Source organism: Cynocephalus volans, chromosome 8, assembly GCF_027409185.1.
Source record: "Cynocephalus volans isolate mCynVol1 chromosome 8, mCynVol1.pri, whole genome shotgun sequence".
Taxonomy (NCBI): Eukaryota; Metazoa; Chordata; class Mammalia; order Dermoptera; family Cynocephalidae; genus Cynocephalus; species Cynocephalus volans.
The window spans coordinates 9705380-9729476 of NC_084467.1; the positions used below are offsets into that span (position 1 = coordinate 9705380).

Below are 24097 nucleotides of genomic sequence, written 5' to 3' on the forward strand. Positions count from 1 at the left end.
ATGGTGTGCTCTGAAGTGATTTTTTTTTTTTTCTTTCTGCCAGTGGTCTTGGCACCCTTCTCCCCTGCAGCCTCCAAGTACCTTCGTGCAAAGGGTGCTTCTGCAGCTTTGCCATCTCCGGGTAGCTGCCCCATGCACTGGTGGCTGTTCTGTGCCATGCTGGCCTGGGAGCAGCTGGAGCTTGGACTGATCAGAGTGATCTCTCCTCCCACTCGCCATGGCCATCCATGCCTTCACAGACTCCAGGGTCTGTTCTCTTTTCTTCATCTTAGTTCCAGTGATTTTAGAATGGCAGTTTTTGTGTTTTAATAGTTGTAAGTTGATCTGTTGGGGGAGAGCCACGCTGGGATGGTCTGTTCTGCCATCTTGGTGATATCACTCTCTTGTCTTTTGATTGTATTCAAACTAGTGGTTGTGAAGTGATATCTCATTGCGGTTTTGATTTGCATTTCCTTAATGGCTAGTGATTCTAAGTATGTTTCTATATGTTTGTTGGCCATTTTGGTATCTTTTTTTGGATAAATGTCTCTTCAAATCCTTTGCCCATTAAAAAATTGGTTTGTCTTTTTAGTTATAAGAGCTCTTTATATGTTCTGGGTACTAGTCCCTTAATAGATATATGATTTCAGATACTTTCTCCCATTCTGTGGGTTGTGTTTTCACTTTATTATTTTTTGATTCATTGAAGCAGAGTGCTTTTTCTGTAGCCCACTTACAGGGGCAAGGAGAAGTAAAAACATACATACATACAAACAAAGGTTATGTTCCTTTCTGTTGAACCTGGGTCCAAATGTTGGAAATAGGAGCCAAGGTTAAGGTTTTAGAAGAGCAGGAGGAATAATGATCTGAATACAGGGGTTTTATTCTCTTTAAATGCTGCTTTAGGGGCTGGCCCGTGGCTCACTCGGGAGAGTGCGGTGCTGATAACACCAAGGCCCCGGCTTCGGATCCCATATAGGGATGGCCAGTTCGCTCACTGGCTGAGCGTGGTGCTGACAAGACCAAGTCAAGGGTTAAGATCCCCTTACCGGTCATCTTTAAAAAAAAAAAAAAATAATAATAAATGCTGCTTTAAGTGTCTTCTAAATTTTTTTTTTTTGCTGGCCAGTATAGGGATCAAACCCCAGACCTTGGTATTATCAGTATCACATTTTAACCAGCCGAGCTAACTGGCTAGCTTTCCTGAAAGGATTTAATGAAATTTTTGTAGTTCTGTTGTTGAGATAATGCTGATCACAAAGAAATGTTATTTGTGTGCAGTTTGTGATTGTAACTCTCTTTGGAACTTACAGAATATTTGATGTGTGTGATGTTTGTGTATCAAATGCCTGCCGTGGTTTACTTTTGTGGCTCAAGGGCAGTTTGAGCCCTACCTATAGTATTCCACTTGCAGCGATTACCTAAATGTCTTTTTCTTTTTTCTCTCCTTTGCAGTTAAAAATTCAAGATGTCCATTTACGCTTTGAAGATGGTATTACCGATCCTTCCCATCCTTTTGCATTTGGCATCTGCATTAAGAATGTGTCCATGCAAAATGCTGTGAATGAGCCTGTGAGTAGGAAATAAGATTACATGGGAAGAAAGCAGTGTCCTAGGGAATTTGGGGCTCTGTCTTCTGTCCTTTTGTGTATGTAAATGATATCGTATTCTTTTCCAGTATGCTTTGTGGTAGATATGCATGTTTCTTGTTTGTATGCAACAAATCTAATTAGCTGAAATAGGAAAGCAGTTAATTTTCTTCGGCCTTTGGTTATATCATTTTCATTTAATACATGAAGAAACTGAGCATGCAGAAAGGATTTCATCCTTGATTCAAATCTTTGCACACTACATGCACTTCTTGGGTAAACTCACTCTGTGTCATAGTTTCACCTACCACTTGGGCATATTTGCTGATGGCTTTTACCTCTTGAACTCCATTCTCCACCTCTCTTCTGACCTTCATATTCATGGTTTTTTAAAACTGGTTATGGGACACTTCTATGGTATTTTATGCTTGTCTGATAAAACACACTCTGTTTCTCTATACTTCACACTCTTTGACACCAGGTGTGTGGGAGTTTTTCCCCACAAACCAAACAGTTCTTTAGCAGACATCAAGTGGGTGTCCTACAGTTTAACTCAGTTCTGATGCTAACAGGCATTAGTGTAGACCCCACAGGTTAGGTAGTCCTGCAAGACTGCCCCTCACTTCAGATGCCAATCGCAAATCCCAGGTAATGACTGTGTTTCTGACTGACCAGCTATAAATCGGAGTTCCCATGACCCCCCTTCTTCAGGTTTGATAATTTGCTAGGATGGTTCACAAACTGAGGGAAACACTTTGCTTACATTTACTGGCTTAACATAAAGGATATTATAAAGGTTTATTGTGAGGGTACTTCAAAAAATTCATGAAAAGATAGTATATCTTTTAATTCTATTTTTCCATGAACTTTCTGAAGTACTCTCATATGAAGAATATTATAAAGGATACAGTTGAACAGCCAGAAGAGGGGCATTCCACCCTCCAGTGTTTTGCAACCTGGAGGCCCATCAAATCTCATCATTGTTCAAAAGTTTTTATAGCGTCTTCTCTAGACCACCATCCACAGGTTGCCGGGGGAGCTGAAAGTCCCAAACCTTCGATCACTTTCTGGTGACAAGACTGATCCTGAGATTGTCTAGAGGCCTTACCCTCAGTTACCTCATTAGCATAAACTCAGGTGTGATCAAAAGGGCTCATTATGAATAACAAAAGATACTCCTGTCATTCAGGAATTTCCAAGGATTTTAGGAGCTCTGTGTCAGGAACCAGGGACAAAGACCAAATATATTTCATATTATACCATAGCTCATCGTAACCAAAATGATTCCATATATTCCATCTGCCCATTTTGCCCCCCTGAAACCAACTTTTTTCCCTAGCATGTTATTGAATGTTAAAACAAGTAACAGCTTTTGAGCCCTTTTATGTGCCAGACACTGTTCTTAGTGTTTTACATGATTTAACTCATTTAATTCTCTTTAATTTTCCCCACCACTGTTATTCAGATATTACAGCTGAGGACACTAAGGTGCAGAGAGATGAAGTGAGAAGTGGGGCTAGGTCTTGAACCCGGGTGGATCAGCTCTAGGGCAGGGGTTGGCAAGCTGTGGCCTGCAGCTAAATCCAGCCCTCTCCCTTCCCATCCCTCAGCCAAGTTCTGTTTCTTTTTTCTTTTTTTTAATTAACTAATTTGAAAAAAAAAATTTATGGGTTATGCGTATTCATGGATGCAAAGCTGACCATCACCACCTGTGCCCAAGATCAAGTTCTGTTTCTAAAACCCATACCTGATTGTGGTACCTGTCTACATTAAAGCCTTCAGTGGCTTTATGTCACTTAAAGTATGGTATAAACTTCCTTTCCTAGTGAATTAGTTTCCTGGGGCTGCTGTAACACATTGTCACAAACTAGATGGCTTAAAACAACAGAAATTTACTCTCTAGTTCTGGATGCCAAGGGTCTGAAATCAAGGAGTTGGCTGGGTTGGTTCCTTCTGGAGGTTCTGAGGGAGAAACTGTCCCATTCCTCTATCCTTTCTTCTAGTGGTTTCCTGGTCTTTTGTCTTCCTTGGCTTGTAGATATGTCACTCTAATCTCTGACTCTATCTTCACATGGCCTTCTACCCTGTGTGTCATTTTTTTTCTTTTTTCTTTTCGTAAGGACACTACTCATTTGATTAGGGTCTACACTAATTCAGTATGACCTCATTTTAACTTGATTTCATCTGCAAAGACCTTATTTTCAAATAAGGTCGTAGTCTCAACTTTCACATGAACGTGAATTTTTTAGGGAGGGGAGGACACTATTCAACCCAGTATACCTAGTAACTTTCTAAGCTACTGTTCTCAGCACTTAACTAACTCCCCACTGCAAATATGTATTCATAGACATGCACCAGTACTGCTGACCACACCACATGTATAGTGTTCCAGATACACAGATGTATTCACTGACCCCTGAAGATATCAGGCCTTTTGTATTGTTGACCCAGTCCTTTCCTCCTTCCTGTCCATTTCTCTGAAACATATACATCTTTTGACACTCTCACGTGGAGACATTTTCTTTTTTTTTGCTCATAGCATCTTATATATTCTTCCTATTTCTCTCTGTGTAATCATTTGTTTGCATGTTTGTATCCCGTTACCTAGATTTTGAACCCTGTAAGAGCAAAATCATGTTTTAATTCAGTTTTGTAACTCCAGCACCTTACAAAGTGCCTGAGGCATGATTCTTCCAAATGGTTTGTTGAATGAATGAATGCATTTATGAATAGACAGTCATCCTGTTTTCTTGCCTGTCTTTCTTACTTCAGGTACAGAAACTAATGAGGAAAAAGCAATTAGATGTGGCGGAGTTTAGCATCTATTGGGATGTCGATTGCACTTTATTGGGGGATTTGCCTCAGGTCGAGTTACAGGTATGATTCTTGCAGAGGTTTTTATTGCCAAATAATGCTGAAAGAAAATGGTGTAGGATCACTGCCATGTAGGCTTTTGTCCCATGCATCTTTGATTCCTATCCCCCTCCTCTATAGACGTCTGCTTTCAAGTGTGCTTGCTTGAGGTACTTGCTGTATATGTAACTTTGAACAATATACATTGTTTTGTGTATGTTTTAAATTTATATTAAAGTATAGGTGTCTTTGGTTTATCTTTTTCACTTAAAGATATGTTTTTAAGATACATTTGTACTTCTAGTTCATTGCTTCTGACTGCATAGTATTCCACTGTATGCATGTAATGTATTATAGATATCTGTTCTCTTAGCCACCATGTACTGGGCATCCAGATTTTAAATGAACAAAGCACCAGATCTAATTCATAAAGAAGAGCTTTCTTTCTTTTTTTAAAAAATTTTTATTGAATCAAAATTGATTATACAGATTTTGGGGATTCAACATTGAGATATGTTGATCAAATTAATGTTACTAGCATATATACTGTTACAAATCATAATTATTCTTTATACCCCTTGTCCAATCTCTTCCCATCCTCCTCTCCCTTCCCCCAGGCCCCTCTAATTACCCTAGATTTCTTCTTTCCTTCTGAAAGATTAATGATTACTCTGTTGATTTGTTGCCTAGATGATCTGTACAATGCTGAGAGGTGTGATCAGGTCCCCCAATATTATCATAGAGCAGACGCTTCTTCTGTCACTCTGAAAAGGGCTTTGCGGAGAGAGACGTCCTCTTCTTTTCTTTATCTCTGCTGTTGACTCTCCTTGTGTCAATGCATTCCAATGGCTGGCGGACCATCTGTGTTGTGGTTGTGGCATCTAGCCGCTTTCGTGGCAGCCATGGTTATAGTGGTGGCTGTGGTGGGCCACCCACATGGTGGTGATGTTTTTGGCATGCTCCTTTGTGCTGGCAGTGTGCATGGTTGTGGGGAGTGTCCAGTCCCTGGTTCCAAGCCTCAGGACCCTGGGTGGGCCCTGAGTTGCTGGAGTGGTGTGCCTGGTTGTGGGAGGGGGATCAGGTCCCTGGATCCATGCCTCGGGTCCCCAGGCAGGCCCCAGTGCACTGGCATGGTGTGCCTGGTTGTGGGAGGGGGGGTCCATTCTCCAGCTCCATGCCTTGGGTCCCTGGGCAGGGCCCCAAGGCCCTGGCAGTGTGCCTGGTTGTGGGAAGGGGGTCTGGTCCTCAGCTCCATACCCCGGGCCTCCAGGCGGGGCCCCGAGGTGCTGGCAGTGTGCCTGGTTGTGGGAGGTGGGTCCAGTCCCCTGCTCTATGCCTCAGGTCCCCAGGTGGGCCCTGCGGCTCTGGTGAGGTGTGCCTGGTTATGGGAGGGATTCTGGTTCCCAGCTGCATGTTTTGGCCCCCAGGGTGGGCCCTAATGTGCTGGCGGTGTGAGTGGTTGTGGTTGGTGGTCTGGTTCCCGGATCCATGCCTCATGTCCCCTGGTGGGCCCCAAGGCATTCATGGTGTGCCTGGGCTGGAACTAATTTTTTGTCCTTTGCTCAATTATAAATGGGGCAACTTCTCATGGGCACTACTACTTGAGCAGTGTAGTTGAGCTAAATTGCTGCTTTGCTGCTCTTTCCCTAGGGAAGGCATTTTGTGCAGCTCAGGGTTTTATGGTTGACCTTATAGGTACTTCAGGCTCTGCTGAGATCAGATGCGCCTGGGTTGTGTAGAAACTCTGATCTGGGTCTGAGTTTTTCATCAAATGTACCCCATGCAATTCTGCATTCCTGACCAGTCTCCTCTGAGTGGTCCTTTGTTGATTGGGGGGCGGATTGGCTGTCCTTGCTGTGTCCCAGTGTTCTCTCGGTGGGCCTGTCTCCCCCACTGCCTGTGCTCCAAACACTTCCCATGGGATGGGCCCTGCACCGGTCCCTTGCGATGACTCACCAGACTCTGAATGGCTCCCCTTTTTCAGCTGTTCTGGCTCCTCACTCCTGCGTGGGTCTATGGGAACCCTGTTAGTGGTCTTGCTGTCCTCGGGGCCACCAAGGCCCTCTTCTCCCCTGCTGCCTCGAAGTAACTCCATCTGAAGGGCACAGCCACAGCTTCTGCAGGCTCCTGCTGCATGTGCTCAGCAGCTTGAGCCTTAAAGTGGCTGTGGCCCGAAATGCTCAGAGCAGTTTTTTCTTTCTCTCATCGTGTTTTCTCCCGCCTTCATGAACTCCGTAGGTCTCTCCTCTTCTTCCCCTTAGCTCCAGTGGCCCCAGCTTGGCTGATGTTACATTTTTATAGTTGTTAATTGGTTGATTTGTGGGAGAGAGTGAAACTGTGGACTGTCTATTCTGCCATCTTGGCCGGAACTCAGAAGAGCTTTCTTATTATGTTTGTTAAAACATCGCATTCGGTGGTATTCCTTTAAAAGATACTTAGAAAGTCATAAATCATCAGATATAAAGTATTACTGTTTGTGAAGGATGAAACAAAAATCTCAGTTTTTTTGGTAAAGAAATTGTAGGTGGTTTAAGTTATCTTTGGCTTGCATGCTATTGTATAGAATGATTTTTGTTTTGCTGATTTGATTAAACAAATACTGCATCCATACAGTAGAACAGTATGCAGCTATAAAAAATAAAGGTAAAGGTCTTTATGATGAATATGTAAGAGCCTCTAAGATATAGTATTAAGTTTAAAAAACCAAGGAAAAATAGCTTCTATAGCATTTGTGTAAAAAACCGAAATTATAGATGTGCCTGGATATGTACAGAATGCTCTGGTGGGGACATAAGTAGTTGGTATCATTGGTTGCCTCTAGGGAAGGTAGGTGGGTGACTGGAAGATGAGAGTAGGAAAGAGACGCTGCACCTTTTTTTGCCTTTAGATTTTAAGTCATGTGAATGTATTACCTATTAAGAAGCATAAATAAAAATTTAAAAATACTAGAGAACTGTAGAGCCCAATTTTATACTGTTTTTGGATTCTGATGTAATATGCTGTAGATTATATAATGTACAAACTTGTAACTTGATCCTAAAAGCATTTGCTGTTATGACACAGTCTATAGCATAGCCTGACCATTTCTGTCATCAAACCGTGGCATTATAAGAATGAAAGAAAGCCAGTCTGACGAGAATGGATGTTCTTCTGACATGCAGGAGGCGATGGCCAGGAACATGGAAAGCCGCAGTCATCACTATGTCTTGGAGCCTGTGTGCGCATCTGCTCTTTTGAAGAGAAACTGCTCCAAGGAGCCTCTGAGGTCTCGGCACAGTCCCCGCATTGAATGTGATATTCAGCTGGAGACCATTCCCTTGAAACTCTCTCAGGTACACTCTCTTCCTAGTGGCTTATACTCTTACCATCAGGCTGGTGATTGGGGGTGACAGGAAAATATTGATAGAAAGGTCTTGACACTTAACAGAATCCTTAACAGGAAAGAAAGTGTATGTGAGACCATTTGCCTCCAGAACAAAGTTGTGTTAGGTGTAAAACCCACTATCTGTTACATGGTTAAATTGGGTTGATCTCAGGTTAGTTTTGATTTGATGTTTTTAAGTGTAGCAGAGAATGCAGGAGGTGCGGTAAGTATAAATACTCAACTGTCAGTGTTCAGAGACACAAGCCACTCAATGCTGACTTTTTGGTGTTTCAGTTTGTACTGGCTTCAGTTCAGTGGATTGACTAATATGAATTATTCTCGGTAGATGTAGGTCTTAAGTGAGTAAAGGAAACAAATCTGTTCTAACCTAGTATCTCTTAACCTCTAATGAAAAGCTGCAATACCGGCAAATCATGGAATTCCTCAAGGAGCTGGAACGAAAGGAGAGGCAGGTGAAGTTCCGAAAGTGGAAACCAAAAGTGGCAGTATCCAAGAAGTAAGGGCTTATAAGTGTTTGCATATGAAATACATTTTATAGCATGTTCTTTTTTGGTACATAGTTCAGAAACATTCCTCATTGTCCTTTACACTTGGTTGGAAATAAAAGTACAATTGATTTTTCTGGCTCTTAAAATGCCATTTCTGTTATCATTGTTGATATTCTTGTCACAGATTTAGTCTTAGATTGAGTTTAATGAAATTCAGAAGATCTCTCAATCTCATTTAGCAAGTAGACTGATGTTGCTGTGATGGGATCTGGTGTGTAGTAACACTTTGCAATATTCTTTGAACCTACTTCCCTATGTCTTTTCTTCCAGGTTGTTTGGTCAACATTTATATAGTACACTTTCTAACTTCCACAGCAAACATAAATCCTCTTTTCATGTTTCAGTGATAAACATGACCAGTCCAGTATATTAAAGGTTTTCAATGATCCTGTGTATTTTCATGTATTTTCTTAGAATTATTCAATTTAAAATCTTAAATTCAATTTAAAATCTAGTCAAATCTTTGGTAATTATATTAAAATGGTATGTACCTTATAGTTAGCATTTGATTTTCTGTTGGTGGAAGGGAATGATATTGTGGGTAATTCAAACCAATTGAGTACTGTATTATTATTGATATATGTTTGTGATCAATATTTGATGTTCTTTGGCAGCAGTTTTACTTTCCCCACCTATTGTGTTTAGCTTTATATTAAAATGAGCTTGAGACATAAACTGGCTGACAAGAAAAAATGTCTCAGAAGAGGAATGGTGGTTATGTGGATTGTCCTGGATTGATAGCATTTTAGTTGCTTTTATTGTAAGAAGTAATTACATTGTTATGGACTATTTCAGCTGCCGAGAATGGTGGTATTTTGCTTTGAATGCTAATTTGTTTGAGATCAGAGAGCAGAGGAAATGTTGTACCTGGGACTTTTTGTTGCACCGTGCCCGTGATGCTGTATCTTACACTGACAAATATTTCAGCAAGTTAAAAGGAGGCTTGCTGTCTGAAGATGACAGGGTGAGTGGACTGTTGTCTTATGTTTCTTGCCTTCATTCACAGGATAATAATGTTCTCTCAAAGGCTGAAGAAAATGGGATCTGTGAAGAAATAAAGTCCCTTGCTAAGTGGCATAATTTTACAGGATAGAGTTGGTCTTACTAGAGTGAGAACTTCTTAGAGGCCACTAGCCTTGCCTTGACCAGAAGCATCCTATACCCTTTGCTGCCTGAGGAGAGCCAGGCCATGGGGTAGGGGGAAGATGAGATGACTGTGGTCCTGCTACACCTTTATGCCCACACTCCTTCTTCCCCAGCTCTCTGTGCAGGGTTCAGAGAGACTTTTCCCTGCAGTCACCTAGATAGTCTCTTCAAAGCCTCATCCTACTTCTAATTCTTCTCCTCTGAAGTCTTCAACTCATCTCTGTAGACTTTGGCGTACATTTTCCATAATCCCAGTTGACTTGATTGACCCTGGATTTTTATGGTGGTAGAGGCTAGGCAGAAGAGGGTGAAGTAGGTGATGAAGGCAGGCTCGTGTTTAGTTAACTGTAGGGCTAGAGACCCTTAGAACTACCACTCCCAGAGTCCTGGCCTCGGACTCCAGCCCGTTTCTAGTCTCTCTACCTGTTATCTCCTAGAGGAAGGCAGTGCTTTACTCCTTGATTTGTTTTGGTTTTGTGAGCATCAATTTTTGTAATAGCAGTTTAGACCATTTCTAATATTTTGGCTCAGGTACTGTCTCTTAACTAATCATTTCTTTAGTAGACTCTTCTGAGCAAAAAGGAATATTACTTTCTCTTTAGCACCCGCTGAGTGGTAACCAGGGGCAGTGCTGAATCCCTAGGGGTTCTCAGCTCTCCTGCCGGCACCCTGAGGCCATGGCCCACTTGCTTCGTTAATGGCTTTTTTCATCAATGCCAGATATGGTTACTGACGTAGGAACTGTAAGGATGGAATAAACCAGACATTTTGTTTTGGATGGTTTTCTTAAAGGCCCAGGCAAAGACATGGAGGGAAAGAAAAATCTAAATTATAGCTGAAGTGTGCAAGTAAGCTTGTGTAATCTCCCTTTTCTTAACGTTAGGACATAAGAAACAGTGTAGGAGAGCTAATGCTACTTTCTTTTTCATCTTGGCATGTAAGTTGGCTACTGTTGTTCTTTCCCAACTAGTATGAAACAAGGTAAAATGACCATGTCCTTGCTCATATCCTATATGAAACATAAAGGAGCTGGGACCTGCACACTTCCTGTGTAAACTTGAAATTTCCTGTGTAAATTTCCACATCCAAAGGTAGGAAGAATGAGAACTAGTGGCCTACTTTGATCATCTGAGCTGATGCCTGTGAAAGCACTTTGTAAACTGTCTCAGTGCTGTCCAAAGTGTAGGAGGTTGCAGCAGTGCACACACTTCAGTGACACATTGAAAATGAAGTACTGTTCTTTGCCTGCTCTCTAGTTACTGTTAGTCCCAGGAACTGTGATACTTGTTAGTCACCAAGACTAGACACTTGACACTTGTTAGAGACCAAGTAGAATCTATTGGATTATATGGAAAAGCTGTTTAAATCAGAAACAGCAATCACGGAACTTGGCTGTCGGTGGAAATGTTGGGGACCAGACAGGCTCCTTTGCCATACTTGTAGTGCTTTGTGAGGGTGTCCAGTTTCTCTGCAGCTATAATATGTGTTCTTTTGTTTTTTTGTTTTTGTTTAACCCAAATAGGAGGAACTGTGTCGGATTGAAGAGGAACAAACCTTTGAGGAATTGAAGATTTTGCGAGAACTGGTTCATAATCGATTTTACAAACAAGAAGAGCTAGCAGAGGTAAGAAATCCTCTATGAGAAGATTAGTTCAGACCCAGCACAATCTGAGTGCTTCATTTGTGATGTGCTTTTGCTTCTGTGGGGAACATACAGCAGCCAGTGACATATCATATCTTCTGTCTTTGGGTACTCACATATGCTCATTTGTGCTTGATGCAGAGTATACGAGAGCCTCAATTTGATTCTCCAAGCGACTCTCCTGGAGACCCAGAAACCAGAGGAGGCAGTGGGATGCTGCAGTACCTTCAGTCCTGGTTTCCTGGATGGGGTGGCTGGTATGGGCAGCAGAGCCCTGAAGGGAAAGCGGTCGAGGGCTTATCAGCAGAGCAGCACGAGCAGTGGACTCCGGAAGAGATCCTGGGTACAGGGGAGCTGCCCTTCACTTTCCCCCTTAGCTGGAGTTAAAGGAGAACTTAAAATTGTTGTTTGTGCAACGGCCCATGGTATTTTCCAAATTTAACAAAAATAGGCATTTGGAAAAAATAGTTTGTTTCATGTTCATTGAGGCAGAGAGAAGAAGTGTTTTGGGAGATACTTTATTTGCAACTCCACAAATATGAATATGAGTACAGTTTCAGATGGGTCTGAATGGCAGCAATTGTAATAGAACTAAATTTGAGTAAGTTAAAAAATTTTAAAATCTGGACAGAGCCACTCTTCAGGCCTGTGCTGTTCAGTATGGACGTCTTAGCCACAAGTAGATATTTATATTAATTAAAATTAAATAAAAGTAAAAATTTAATTCCTTAATTGCACTAGTCACATGTGCCACGAGTGCCCAATAGCCACATGTGGTTAGTGGCCACTGTACTGGACAGTGTGAATATAGACCATTTAACTGTATTGGGCAGTGCTGCTTTGTACTGTATTTTATCATGAATCTTATCCTTCCTGGTTTGGTAATAAGTTGACAGGAGCCCTTATAAAACAGTTATGGTTGCTGTACATTAGCAAATAAAGCATAAAGCAGTCAGCTATGACTTTATAGTTCTATTAAAAAACATCACCACAACTGTAATCAGTGTGCCTGGTATTGCAATCAGTGTGCCTGGTATTGCTTTATTTATTCTCCTATGTTTTTTCTTTTCCATTTTCTGGTGGCTGGCTGGTACAGGGATTGAACCCTGGACCCTGGTGTTTTCCATGTTTTTTCGGCAGCTGGCCAGTACGGGGATCTGAACCCTTGACCTTGGTGTTATTGGCACCACACTCTAACCAGCCGAGCTAACCAGCCAGCCCCCCTTGTTTTTTCTTAAAGTCTTTTCTCTCTTAACCATTTAGGCACCGAGGAGTTCTTTGACCCTACTGCAGATGCCTCATATATGAACACGTATACAAAGCGAGATCATGTCTTTGCCAAACTGAATTTACAGTTGCAGCGAGGTACAGTGACTCTGTTACACAAGGAGCAAGGAACTCCTCAAATGAATGAAAGTGCTTTCATGCAGCTCGAATTTTCAGGTACTGCCCCAAAAGAACTACCTGCTGCTGTTTATCTTTCTAGGTGCCATTATCCAATTGATTCTCATTATTTGTGGAAGTTATAGTCTAGAAAGTTGCCATGGATACTGAATTAGCTAATATGGAGCCATTTCTCCTAGGAGAAATACAGGGTTAGGTTCCTGTGAACCTCTGGTCATAACATTTGTTGATGTATGTTTGTGTTTAAAGATTCATTAACATTAAGGCCGGCCTGTGGCTCACTTGGGAGAGTGTGGTGCTGACAACACCAAGGCAAGGGTTAAGATCCCCTTACAGGTCATCTTTAAAAAAAAAAAAAAAGATTCATTAACATTGAACTTATGGCCACAGTACTATAACTCATACCCAGACGATGCTAATTTAATACATGTATTTTCTCTCTAATGCATATCACGGCCTTCTTGCACTTAGAAACACTACACAGAACTTCAGCACTATACCTGGGGAACATTTTAAATAGCAAAATCACGAGCAAAAAGCACAAAATTGTGAAGAACGTGGGGTTTTTTTGTTTCTAATTTCAAGGGAAAATAGTTCATGGTATCTAATAGTCCTCTGTAAATTATTATATCTAATGCTTTTTAAAAGACTGTGGGCTATCATAGCATGGTATCAACTCTTACATTTATTTTTTATAGATGTAAAACTTCTAGCGGAATCTCTTCCTCGAAGAAATTCCTCCTTGCTTTTAATCCGGTTAGGTGGACTGTTCCTTCGAGACCTGGCAACAGAAGGGACTATGTTTCCTCTTCTTGTCTTCCCTAATCCAGTACGTACAATCGTGGGGTGGTTAATACATCTTGGGTGTTGGTGAATTGTGGTCTGTTTTAGGCAAAAATAAGTAATATTAACCTGATTTATTCTGACATTTGATCATCTTAAGACAGATAGGCTGAGGTTTGATAAGTTTTTTGAATTTGTTAGAGAGAAAATGTTGGTGAGATTTATGGCTATGCCTTTATCTTACTAAGTTGGAAAAGATATAGTTCAAATAGTTGAGTATTTAGCCATTTACTCTGTCCCTAATTTTTTTGGGAGGTAGGGGGAAGGTTGTAGAGAGAGTGGGAAGGTAGACTTAAAGTTTAAAAAGTTATACATGTTTAATATTCATGTAGCAATCATTCATTAAACGTACTGAGTGCAAAACAGTATACTGCCAATACAAAAGAAAAGACTTGGACTTACTAGATTAGGAAAAAGGCATAAAACTAAACAAGTCTGCAAGTACTTAATAATCTTATGTGAAGTGAGTTTTGATTTGATTATGCTAAGGGAGAGTGATGTTAAAGGGTAAAATGTGTGTGTGTTTATAGTGAATTGTCCCTTTTCACCCTGACATTTATGCATTTTTGTGTATGTATTTAATAGCAAAAAGAAGTTGGCAGAGTTTCACAGTCTTTTGGCCTCCAAACCACATCTGCAGACAGAAGTGATGATTATGCTGGTAATATGTTCTTAAAATGAATTCTTAAAAGTTTTTTTGTTGCAGATTGGTAGTGTTTGATCAGTCGTAAGAGAGAAAGTGTTTTCTGTTTTGTGCATGGTGGTTTGCTGTGTGGATTCCTGGTGGACTTGGAGAGAGCTTAGTGCTCTCGCAGTGAGACCATTAACCTGGGTGTAACTGGCACAACCTTGCTGGGCCTCTGGGTCCTTGGTTTACGTAATGGGAGCAAACACGACAGCCCTGTCTTCCTGATCCCCGTTGCAAATGAAAGAGTCAATCCTTGTTAGGCTTTCTGTGTTTAAAATGTGCATAAATGTGTATTAATGGGAAAATCATTTAGAAAATGTCTTTTTTCCAGAATTTCTCACAGGTCTATAAAGAATAAGATGATTGTTTTTGCTATGTTCCATTTTCTTTCTCCTTTTCTTTCCTTTAGCTGCAGAACGAGATGACCCAGTTTTTGAGATGCTATATGAGAGAAATCCGGTGCACAGCCATTTTGAGAGGCGGCTGAATGTCAGCACGAGGCCCTTGAACATCATCTATAATCCCCAGGCGATTAAAAAAGTAGCAGACTTTTTCTACAAGGGAAAGGTTCATACCTCAGGTTAACTTTTGTTTGTTTGATCTTATGTTAGTTTTTAAAAACATCTCTCGTCATTTCTGGTGCTCTGGATAAGGGTTATTATACATTCAAATGGCCTGATTGTGGTGGAAAAGGCCTGTTGAGTAAGTGGATAGAGTTGTCCTTAGTTATTAAATCTGGGTAGCTGGACAGTATCTTTTCCAAGAGAAATCAGTATCCTTAGGTATTTTCTTTTTTTTTTTTTTTCTTAGGTATTTTCTTTTTGTCTCCCTTCAGCAGGCATTTTTTCATACTTTCCATTGCATTAGGATGGTGGTTTCCTTTGTTACTCAGAATATTTTAGACCAGTGAACTGAAGAGGAATGTTCAAGAATTTCTTTTTAAATCTCTTTTACTTACTTGATGCCGGATTAAATACTGCAAAGTTCTAAATATCATCATTTATTTATTTATGCTTCCCTTTGTTCCCCCAAACGGTTTCAGACTGTAGGTGCAGAAAAGCACTTTTATTGACAGGGAGATTGATAAAACAATTGTATTTTCCTGACTGTTTCCCTCCCTCCTTTTTAATGTTGAAGCAGTTTTAGTTTTTGGTCCAATTTTGAGTCTTTTCCTATAAACAGTAGGCATAAATGTTGTGGTTTCATTGCTTTGTCACTAATAGAATATAGAAGACTTTTCCTTCTAAGTTTTATTTTCTCTTTCATTGTAATGTCCTGCTTTGTAAGGATTTTGAAATATAATAGTTTGTAATCTTTCGGAAGATGGGTCAAGAAATTCTAGTAACTTAGGTACCCTCACATACTTCCTTTGTCCCCTGGATGTCCACCACCCATCTTTGCTTATTCCTGTTACCCTGTATTTTGCCAGGTCATGCTGAAGTAAGGAACGGTTGTTGTTACTGATTGTTGTGAGAAGAGAACTTGCAGCACTTCGTCCCCCCAGCCATTTGAAAATTCTGCCTTTCCTTTGTATTTCTAATCTTACAGGTTTTGGTTATCAGTCTGAACTTGAGCTGAGAGTGGCTGAAGCTGCCCGAAGACAATACAACAGATTGAAGATGCAGACCAAGGCAGAAATCCGACAAACTCTGGATCGTTTGCTAGTGGGTGATTTCATTGTAAGTTGTGAACATAAGCAATATCTGGGGTTGGGGAAGGGGCAAGCATTCTTTCTGTCAAGTTTGTTACCTACTGTAGGTAGGCTTGCTTGTATCAATTATATTGACTAGGTAAACTGAAAATATGAAGTCCTTATCAGCTAGCATAAAATAAAATCTCATGTCTTTCACATTCAAGGTTTAATTAGAAAAATTAATGACCATGACTACGTCCTATTTCTTCCTTGTGGCAGTCTGGAAATACTTTCAAGACTCATCTTCGTTCCATTTTTCAGACCTGATAATTTGTGAATGTTTCACTTAAGAGCTTCCCCTTTTTACTTACTGTTATCAGAAGAAAAACAACTGGAATGGTGCCCCAACTTCTATTCCAGGTTATGATGGTCACTGTGTGACACTAGGTGACCAGCTGAAGTGAGGACTCTACAGTCAGGGAGAGCCAAGAAACATAACAGTCCAGTAAAACATGGTTTCTAACAATGTGGCGTGGAGGTGAACTGCTAAGATACAGCAGCAGATGGAGCAGTTAAAAAGGAGTGTGGCTTCTTTTGGACAATGCAGAATGAGTCTTAGGTGTAAGGGATGACAGAAATATTTAAAGTAAAATGCTTAGGGATATGTAGTACGGGATGGAGAATTAGTCCTGTTTTTTTGTTTTGTGTGTGTGCGTATGTTTCAACACAAATAATAATAATTAGTTTCCTCTTGTTATCTCAGACAAAAGAAGTTTCTTTTTGATAACATTTATGTAAATTAGCTTTCCATATGCATACAATTGAGGCGAAGAAAAACGGACACATTTGTGAATTGGTGTGGTATTTATATTTCAAATGTCAAAGCTTGTGTTTTCCTCTAAGATATTTTGGCAGGAAAGTTCATAGTTACCAATGTCCATGAATAAGTAAAAATATTTGGATTTCTACATTTATTTGTATTCTGTAATTTCTACAGTATTTTAAAGTATTAAGCCCTGTACTAGAAACAAAATCTTTCTTAAACTATGGATCATCATAATCAAAGTACAAACAACCCACCAAATCAGTACTTTGCTAATTTTTTCTCTCCACTTCAGACATTTACCTATGGTAATGTCTAAAATCCTCAAGCATTTGAATCTACTTTCATCTTAAACTTTTTGCTGTAATACCGTAAAGCACTAAGTCACTCCATAACCCTTGCTGTGGCTTTCAGAAATGCTTGAGCACCACTGATAAAACTTCAGTTTCAACAGTTACAGTTAATTATGATTAATTGAAGTTTATTTTATTTTTATAGGAGGAGAGTAAACGGTGGACTGTGCGACTAGATATTTCTGCTCCTCAGGTGATATTTCCTGATGATTTCAAATTCAAGAATCCTGTGTTAGTTGTTGTGGATCTAGGAAGAATGCTGTTGACGAATACCCAAGGTACAGTGTGAATTTGAAGTGATGAAAACATTTTGGTAGATTGATCTGTGCTTAACTACGTAAGGTTTATATAACATTCTTTAACTCCAAAGTTCACTTGTAACTTTTTAAATAATAGCTTTATTGAGATATAATTTGCACTTAAAAATTTTATTTATTTATTTATTTTGGCATCTGGCTGGTATGGGAATCCGAACCCTTGACCTTGGTGTTACAATACCATATTCTAACTAACTGAGCTAACCAGTCAGCCCTGTAATTTATATTTTAAAATGTACAGTTCAGCTGTTTTTTGTATTTTGATAGAATTATGCAATTCTCATTACTGTTTAATTCCAGAACATTTTCATCCCCCAAAAAGAAATTCCAAACTCACTGGCACCCCCTCTCCCAGCCCCTGGCAATCACTAATCTTTCTGTCTCTATGGATTTGCTTATTCTGAACATTTCATATGAACAGAATAATACAATATGTGGCCTTTTATGTCTGGCTTTTGCATTTAGCATAATATTTTCAGAGATCATCCATTTTGTGATATATATCAGTCCTTCATTCCTTTTTATGGCCAAATAATAATCCATTGTATGGATTTACCATATTTTGTTTATCCATTCATTTATTGGTGGATGTTTGGGTTGTTTTCACTTTTTGACTATTATGAATAATGCTATGAGCATTCATATGCAGGTTTTTGTGTAGACATATTTTCGGTTCTCTTGGGTATCTTCTAGAAGTGGAGTTGCTGGGTCATGTGGCAACTTTATGTTTAATATTTTGAGGAGCTACCAAACTGTTTTCCAAAATTGCTGCACCATTTTATATTCCCACCAACAGTGTGTAAGGGTTCCAGTTTCTCCACATCCTTGTTTCACTGGTTATTGTCTTTTTTATTATAGCCGTTGTTTTGTGGGTATGACGAAGTATCTCATTGTTTTTTATTGCTTTTTTCTTTTTTTGGGCAGCTGGTTGGTATGGAGATTTGAACCCTTGACCTTGGTCTTACCAACACTGTGCTCTAATCAACTGAGTTGACTAGCCAGCCCCTCATTGTGGTTTTTATTTGTATTTCTTATGTAACATTGTGTATTTTAACAGACATTATTTCCAAGTATTTAATTTTAGGAATAGAGATTTAATCTATTTGTTATTAGGGGCATATATAAAAAGAGACACCTGGAAGGTAATTTCATTTACATTTATTATATACAAAAAGTATTCAGTGAAATGGGATGGAAGAATGAGAAGATTCATAGGGTAAAAGAATTTGAGGAAATTTATCAAATAATCTCAAACTTATCTTCGCTGAGAAGACCCAACAGAGAAAGAGGGTAGAGGATTTGAGTAGGAGTGGAAAAGTTTGGTGCTAAGAGGAATGTTAAAAGGGAATTAGATCTAAATAAAAGGATCATAGAACCACAGAAAGCATCTACTTGAGTTTACAGAACATAAATGTGGACAGCAGAGACATAGGTGACAGAACCCATAAGTTGTCTCAGCACTACTCGGCTGTAGAGAGAGGGATTCAGTGTATGGGCTCTGGGGCTAGAAAGTCACAGATTGAGCAGTTACTGCTTCACAGACACTGTTCTTGGCCTAGTGGTATTGAGTTGAACAAGACAGGTGAGACCTCTCTTCTACTGGAATGTTCTAGTGGGGGAAACAAAACACAAAGACAAAGGAAGAAACAAATAAGAAATTATAGAGAGTGACATAAGAAGGGTACGTGGCAAGGCAACACTGCAGGTGGGAAGGAGCTTTGGGCAGCAGGTAGTGGTTTTTGCACCCTGGCATGTGCTTATATGTCCGTAGGTCTCCAACTCTTCTCATGTTCATATGTTTTTCCTCTTTGTGTTTTGATTTCCAAGTTAATAGATAAGTTCACACTGGATTAAATGGTAAATACAGAATATTATGCTTAGAATTTTCATCCATTTTTTTAAAAATTGGGATTAATTTGTTCTCTGCTTTTCATACTTATTACATGAAGGGAAAGAGGAACACAAAAGCAGCCACTTACTTTATATCTTCTCTTTTTTATCTGCAGATGGCTTCAAGAGGAAAAATGGGGATGGGTCAGCATCTGAAGAGAATCAATTTAGCGATGATGAATATAAGACCCCTCTTGCCACACCTCCTAATACCCCACCTCCGGAGACAAGCAGCAGTAATGGAGAGAAATCACCTCCATTTTCTGGAGTTGAGTTCAGTGAAGAACAGCTTCAAGCACATTTAATGAGCACAAAGATGTATGAGAGGTACTCCCTATCATTTATGGACCTCCAGATTATGGTCGGACGAGTGAAAGACAATTGGAAGCATGTCCAGGATATTGATGTAGGACCAACCCATGTGGTAGAGAAATTCAATGTTCATCTACAGTTAGAACGTCGATTGATTTATACTTCAGATCCCAAATACCCAGGAGCTGTGCTCTCAGGCAACTTACCAGACTTAAAAATCCACATCAATGAAGATAAAATATCTGCCCTAAAGAATTGCTTTGCTCTCCTCACTACCCCAGAAATGAAGACTTCTGACACTCAGATTAAAGAGAAGATTTTTTCCCAAGAGGAACAGCGGGGAAGTTTGCAAGACTCAGTAATGAATTTAACCCAGAGCATCGTGATGTTGGAACAGCATACCCGGGAAGTTCTTGTGGAGTCGCAGCTCCTCCTGGCTGAATTTAAAGTTAACTGTATGCAACTTGGTGTTGAGAGCAATGGCCGGTATATTTCTGTGCTCAAGGTATTTGGTACCAATGCTCACTTTGTGAAGAGGCCTTATGATGCTGAAGTTTCCCTAACTGTTCATGGTTTGCTTCTGGTAGACACCATGCAGACGTATGGTGCTGATTTTGACCTTTTGATGGCTTCACATAAGAACTTGAGTTTTGATATTCCAACAGGAAGCCTCCGGGACAGCAGGGCCCAGTCTCCTCTCTCTGGACCCAATGTAGCCCACATAACTAATGCAGTTACCCTGAATGACCAATCAGCTACTAGTGTTTCATTTGATAGAGTTCTCACCAAAGAACAAGAGTCCCTCATTAAATTGGAATACCAATTTGTGAGTTCAGAGTGCCCATCAATGAATTTAGACAGCACTCTTCAGGTGATTTCATTACAGGTAAATAATTTGGATATTATTCTAAATCCAGAGACAATTGTGGAGCTGATTGGTTTTCTTCAAAAATCCTTCCCCAAGGAAAAAGATGATTTGAGTCCTCAACCTTTAATGACTGATTTTGAAAGAAACTTCATAGAACAAGGAACTTATCAGTCCACATATGAACAAAACACTGAGGTTGCAGTGGAAATCCATAGACTTAACTTATTGCTCCTTCGGACAGTGGGAATGGCAAATGGAGAGAAATATGGCAGAAAAATTGCAACTGCAAGTATAGGTGGCACCAAAGTGAATGTCTCAATGGGTAGCACGTTTGACATGAACGGTTCTCTTGGCTGTTTGCAGCTTATGGATTTGACACAAGATAATGTTAAAAACCAATATGTTGTCAGCATTGGGAATTCCACAGGCTATGAAAATATCATCAGTGATATTGGCTACTTTGAATCTATATTTGTCAGAATGGAAGATGCAGCCCTCACTGAAGCTTTGAGTTTCACTTTTGTTGAGAAGTCTAAACAGGAGTGTTTTCTCAACCTAAAGATGGCTTCCTTGCATTATAACCACTCTGCTAAATTTTTGAAGGAGTTGACATTATCCATGGATGAACTGGAAGAAAATTTTCGAAGTATGCTGAAAAGTGCGGCCACTAAAGTCACCACAGTACTAGCTACCAAGACTGCTGAGTACAGTGAGATGGTATCACTCTTTGAAACTCCAAGGAAGACTCGGGAACCCTTTATCTTAGAGGAAAATGATATATGTGGGTTTGACCTAGCTTCCTCTCATTCAGACACTGTAAAGCTGATCTTGAATGTAAACATCGAATCACCAGTTGTTTCTATCCCTCGGAAGCCTGGGAGCCCTGAACTGTTGGTAGGACACTTGGGACAGATATTCATCCAAAATTTTGTGGCAGGGGATGATGAATCCAGAAGTGACCGTCTGCAGGTGGAAATCAAAGACATTAAACTATATTCTTTGAACTGCACCCAGCTGGCAGGCAGAGAAAGTACTGGATCTGAAGTAAGCCGGGCATTTTGTCCACCCTCTGGGTCTGCCAGTGCCAATAGTCAGGAGGAAGCTCATTTTACCCGACATGATTTCTTTGAATCTTTGCATAGAGGTCAAGGTGAGGAACATAAATCTTTTGTTTTATTTTATTCAAACATTCAAAACCCAGTTCATGTAGTACATTGCTTAAAACAGCAATAACAAAAACCTTTTCTTTTAGAATTATCCCTGGTTAATATTTAAGAGATCAAAATAGAATTTTAATAGAATGCTTTGTAGTGTGTTGATTTATTTTCACTGTTTTCCATTTAATACCATATTTGGCAAAATAACTTTTTTTTAAGTGTTTGCCTTTGAAATTGGGTGTGTACTCATTTACAGAAATGCGTCAGTGGATTGATTCTGTTAGAGGATTGTTGTATTTAGCCAAATATATTTGATATTCTTGTTCCTAAGCTGTAGGTCTTTCCTAGCTAAGTATTGTAGCCCAAGATAGTTCAAGGGGTTGATGTAAATAGAATATGAAATTTAGTCTGTGGATATTATGTTCTCCTTCTAATATTCTGCCGTCTTCCTTTATAATGATTAGTCCAGGGTTTTAGGAATAAAATTTGTATATATTCTGGATCTGATCAGCCAAAACCAAATAGTTCAATCTATTAGTATTGGCATCCACAGAAATCAGGTAAGCCCTAGAGCATAGCTTTTTTTATTGGTGAAGAAATTAATGCCTTTGAAAATTTCTTCTTTGGTTCTCAGATGTTAATGCACTGATTTGTTTACATATTTACCACAAGATTGCTTTCTCTGCTTGGATAAAAGTTGTTTACTTAGAATTTTATATTGTCCTTGGTTTCAATTTAGGCCTAGTAAGAAGGATATATCTATAACTCAAAGCTAGGTAAGCAATTTGATTTGGAAAAATGCCAGTTTGAGAGGTTAAGAGAAGCTTAATATACTTTTTGGACTGGATTAATGTTTACCACATTATATTTTGAAGCTACTAAATGGAGCATGTCATGAAAATTTCATTTCTTATTTTGTGTAAATTTATCTCGTACCTCTGCTTGCTGTAAGTTTTGGTCTTGGGATAGTCATCACAAGTTTGCTCTCAGTCATAGACCCCAAGTGCCAGGCTTACCTGCCCTCTTGGTCTAAGAGTAACTTAGGGGCTCTATTTTATATCTCTACACTGAATCAGCAACGACAGAGTAAATATTAGGGTTTACAGTCTGTCATTTCCTCTCTCTTATGCCAGCTTTTCACATCCTGAACAACACTACTATTCAGTTTAAACTGGAGAAGATCCCTATAGAGAGAGAATCTGAATTGACTTTCTCTCTTAGTCCAGATGACCTGGAAACTTCTAGCATCATGAAGATCGAAGGAAAATTCGTCAATCCAGTTCAGGTAAACACCTGATTGATTTTCATGTCAGGGCAGTTGAAGTCATATAGTTATTTTATATTTATATTATATAAATATTATATATTATACTTATGTTATTATGTGTTATATTGTATATTTATGTACATTAAATGTTGGAAGGAAAAAATATAGATTCAAAGAGATATCATTAATGCATATTTACAGTTGTTGATAACTTGTTCCAGGAAATACAGGATCCTTTTATCATGTCATTTTATCACTGGGGAATCAGTCTTATTAACCTTCTTCATGTGGAGGGTGGGTGAGTTGTGTGGAGAAAGAAGACAGAATCTTAATTCCATTGCCATTCAGAAATAGGGAAATGATGGCTTAAAAAGTCAGAGTCTCTCTTTCCCAAGGGGATATAATTCTTGTCAGACTTTTTTTTTTTTTTAATTTTTATTGAATCAAAATGGATTATACATGTTTGGGGGGTTCAACATTGAGATATGTTGATCAAATCAATATTACTAGCATATATATTGTTAGAAATTGTAATTATTCTTTATGCTCCTTGTCCAATCTCTCCCTCTCCCCCCTCTAATTACCCTAGATTTCTTCTCTCCTTTTGAAAGAATAATGGTTACTCTGTTGATTTGTTGCCTAGATGAACTGTCCAATGCTGAGAGGTATGATCAGGTCCCCCAATATTATCATAGAGCAGATGCTTCTTCTGTCACTCTGAAATGGGCTTTGTGGGGAGAGACATCCTCTTCTTTTCTTTATCTCTGCTTGTGTCTCTCTTGTGCTGTTGACTCTCCTTGTGTCGATGCACTCCAGTGGCTGGCGGACCATCTGCGTGGTGGTTTTGGTGTCTAGCTGCTTTCGTGGCAGCCATGGTTATTGTGGTGGCTGTGGTGGGCCACCCACATGGAGGTGATGTTTTTGGCATGCTCCTTGGTGCTGGTGGTGTGCCTGGTTGTGGGAGGTGGGTCTGGTCCCCTGCTCCATGTCTCCGGTCACTGGGTGGACCCTGAGGTGCTGATGCAGTGTGCCTGGTTGTGGGAGGGGGGGTCCAGTCCTCTTCTCCACGGGTGGGGGTCCTGTCCTTGGCTGCATGCCTTCTGTCCCCTGGTGGGCCCCAAGGCACTGGTGGTGTGCCTGGGCCGGAACTAATTTTTTGACCTTTGCTTACTTCTAACATGGAGGAACTTCCTGTGGGAACCAGTACTTGAGCTGTGTGGTTGAGCTAAATTGCTGCTTTGCTGATGTTTCCCTAGGGAAGGCTTTTTGTGCTGCTCAGGGTTTAATGGTTGACTTCATAGGTACTTCCTGCTCTCCAGAGACTCAGTGCACCTGGGTTGTGTAGAAACTCTGATCTGGGCCTGAGTTTTTCATCAAACTTCATCCCATGCAATTCTGCA

At 39.9% G+C, this 24097-nt stretch overlaps 1 protein-coding gene across 7 annotated transcripts in view; it reads left to right on the forward strand.

The window, feature by feature from the left end:
- VPS13D (vacuolar protein sorting 13 homolog D) overlaps nucleotides 1–24097 on the forward strand; it is a 256779-nt gene that overhangs the window by 15414 nt on the left and 217268 nt on the right. For all 7 annotated transcript variants that reach the window (XR_010024193.1, XR_010024194.1, XM_063104869.1 and 4 more), the window contains exons 6-20: nucleotides 1435–1551; nucleotides 4341–4445; nucleotides 7583–7753; nucleotides 8202–8302; nucleotides 9150–9318; nucleotides 11023–11124; nucleotides 11284–11485; nucleotides 12406–12585; nucleotides 13245–13375; nucleotides 13975–14050; nucleotides 14487–14657; nucleotides 15626–15756; nucleotides 17032–17164; nucleotides 19210–21423; nucleotides 22564–22715. Coding sequence is in view for 5 of the 7 variants with exons in the window: in XM_063104869.1 (XP_062960939.1) it covers nucleotides 1435–1551; nucleotides 4341–4445; nucleotides 7583–7753; nucleotides 8202–8302; nucleotides 9150–9318; nucleotides 11023–11124; nucleotides 11284–11485; nucleotides 12406–12585; nucleotides 13245–13375; nucleotides 13975–14050; nucleotides 14487–14657; nucleotides 15626–15756; nucleotides 17032–17164; nucleotides 19210–21423; nucleotides 22564–22715 (4155 nt within the window). In the remaining 2 variants the exon portion in view is untranslated. The remainder of the gene's footprint in view (nucleotides 1–1434; nucleotides 1552–4340; nucleotides 4446–7582; nucleotides 7754–8201; nucleotides 8303–9149; nucleotides 9319–11022; nucleotides 11125–11283; nucleotides 11486–12405; nucleotides 12586–13244; nucleotides 13376–13974; nucleotides 14051–14486; nucleotides 14658–15625; nucleotides 15757–17031; nucleotides 17165–19209; nucleotides 21424–22563; nucleotides 22716–24097) is intronic.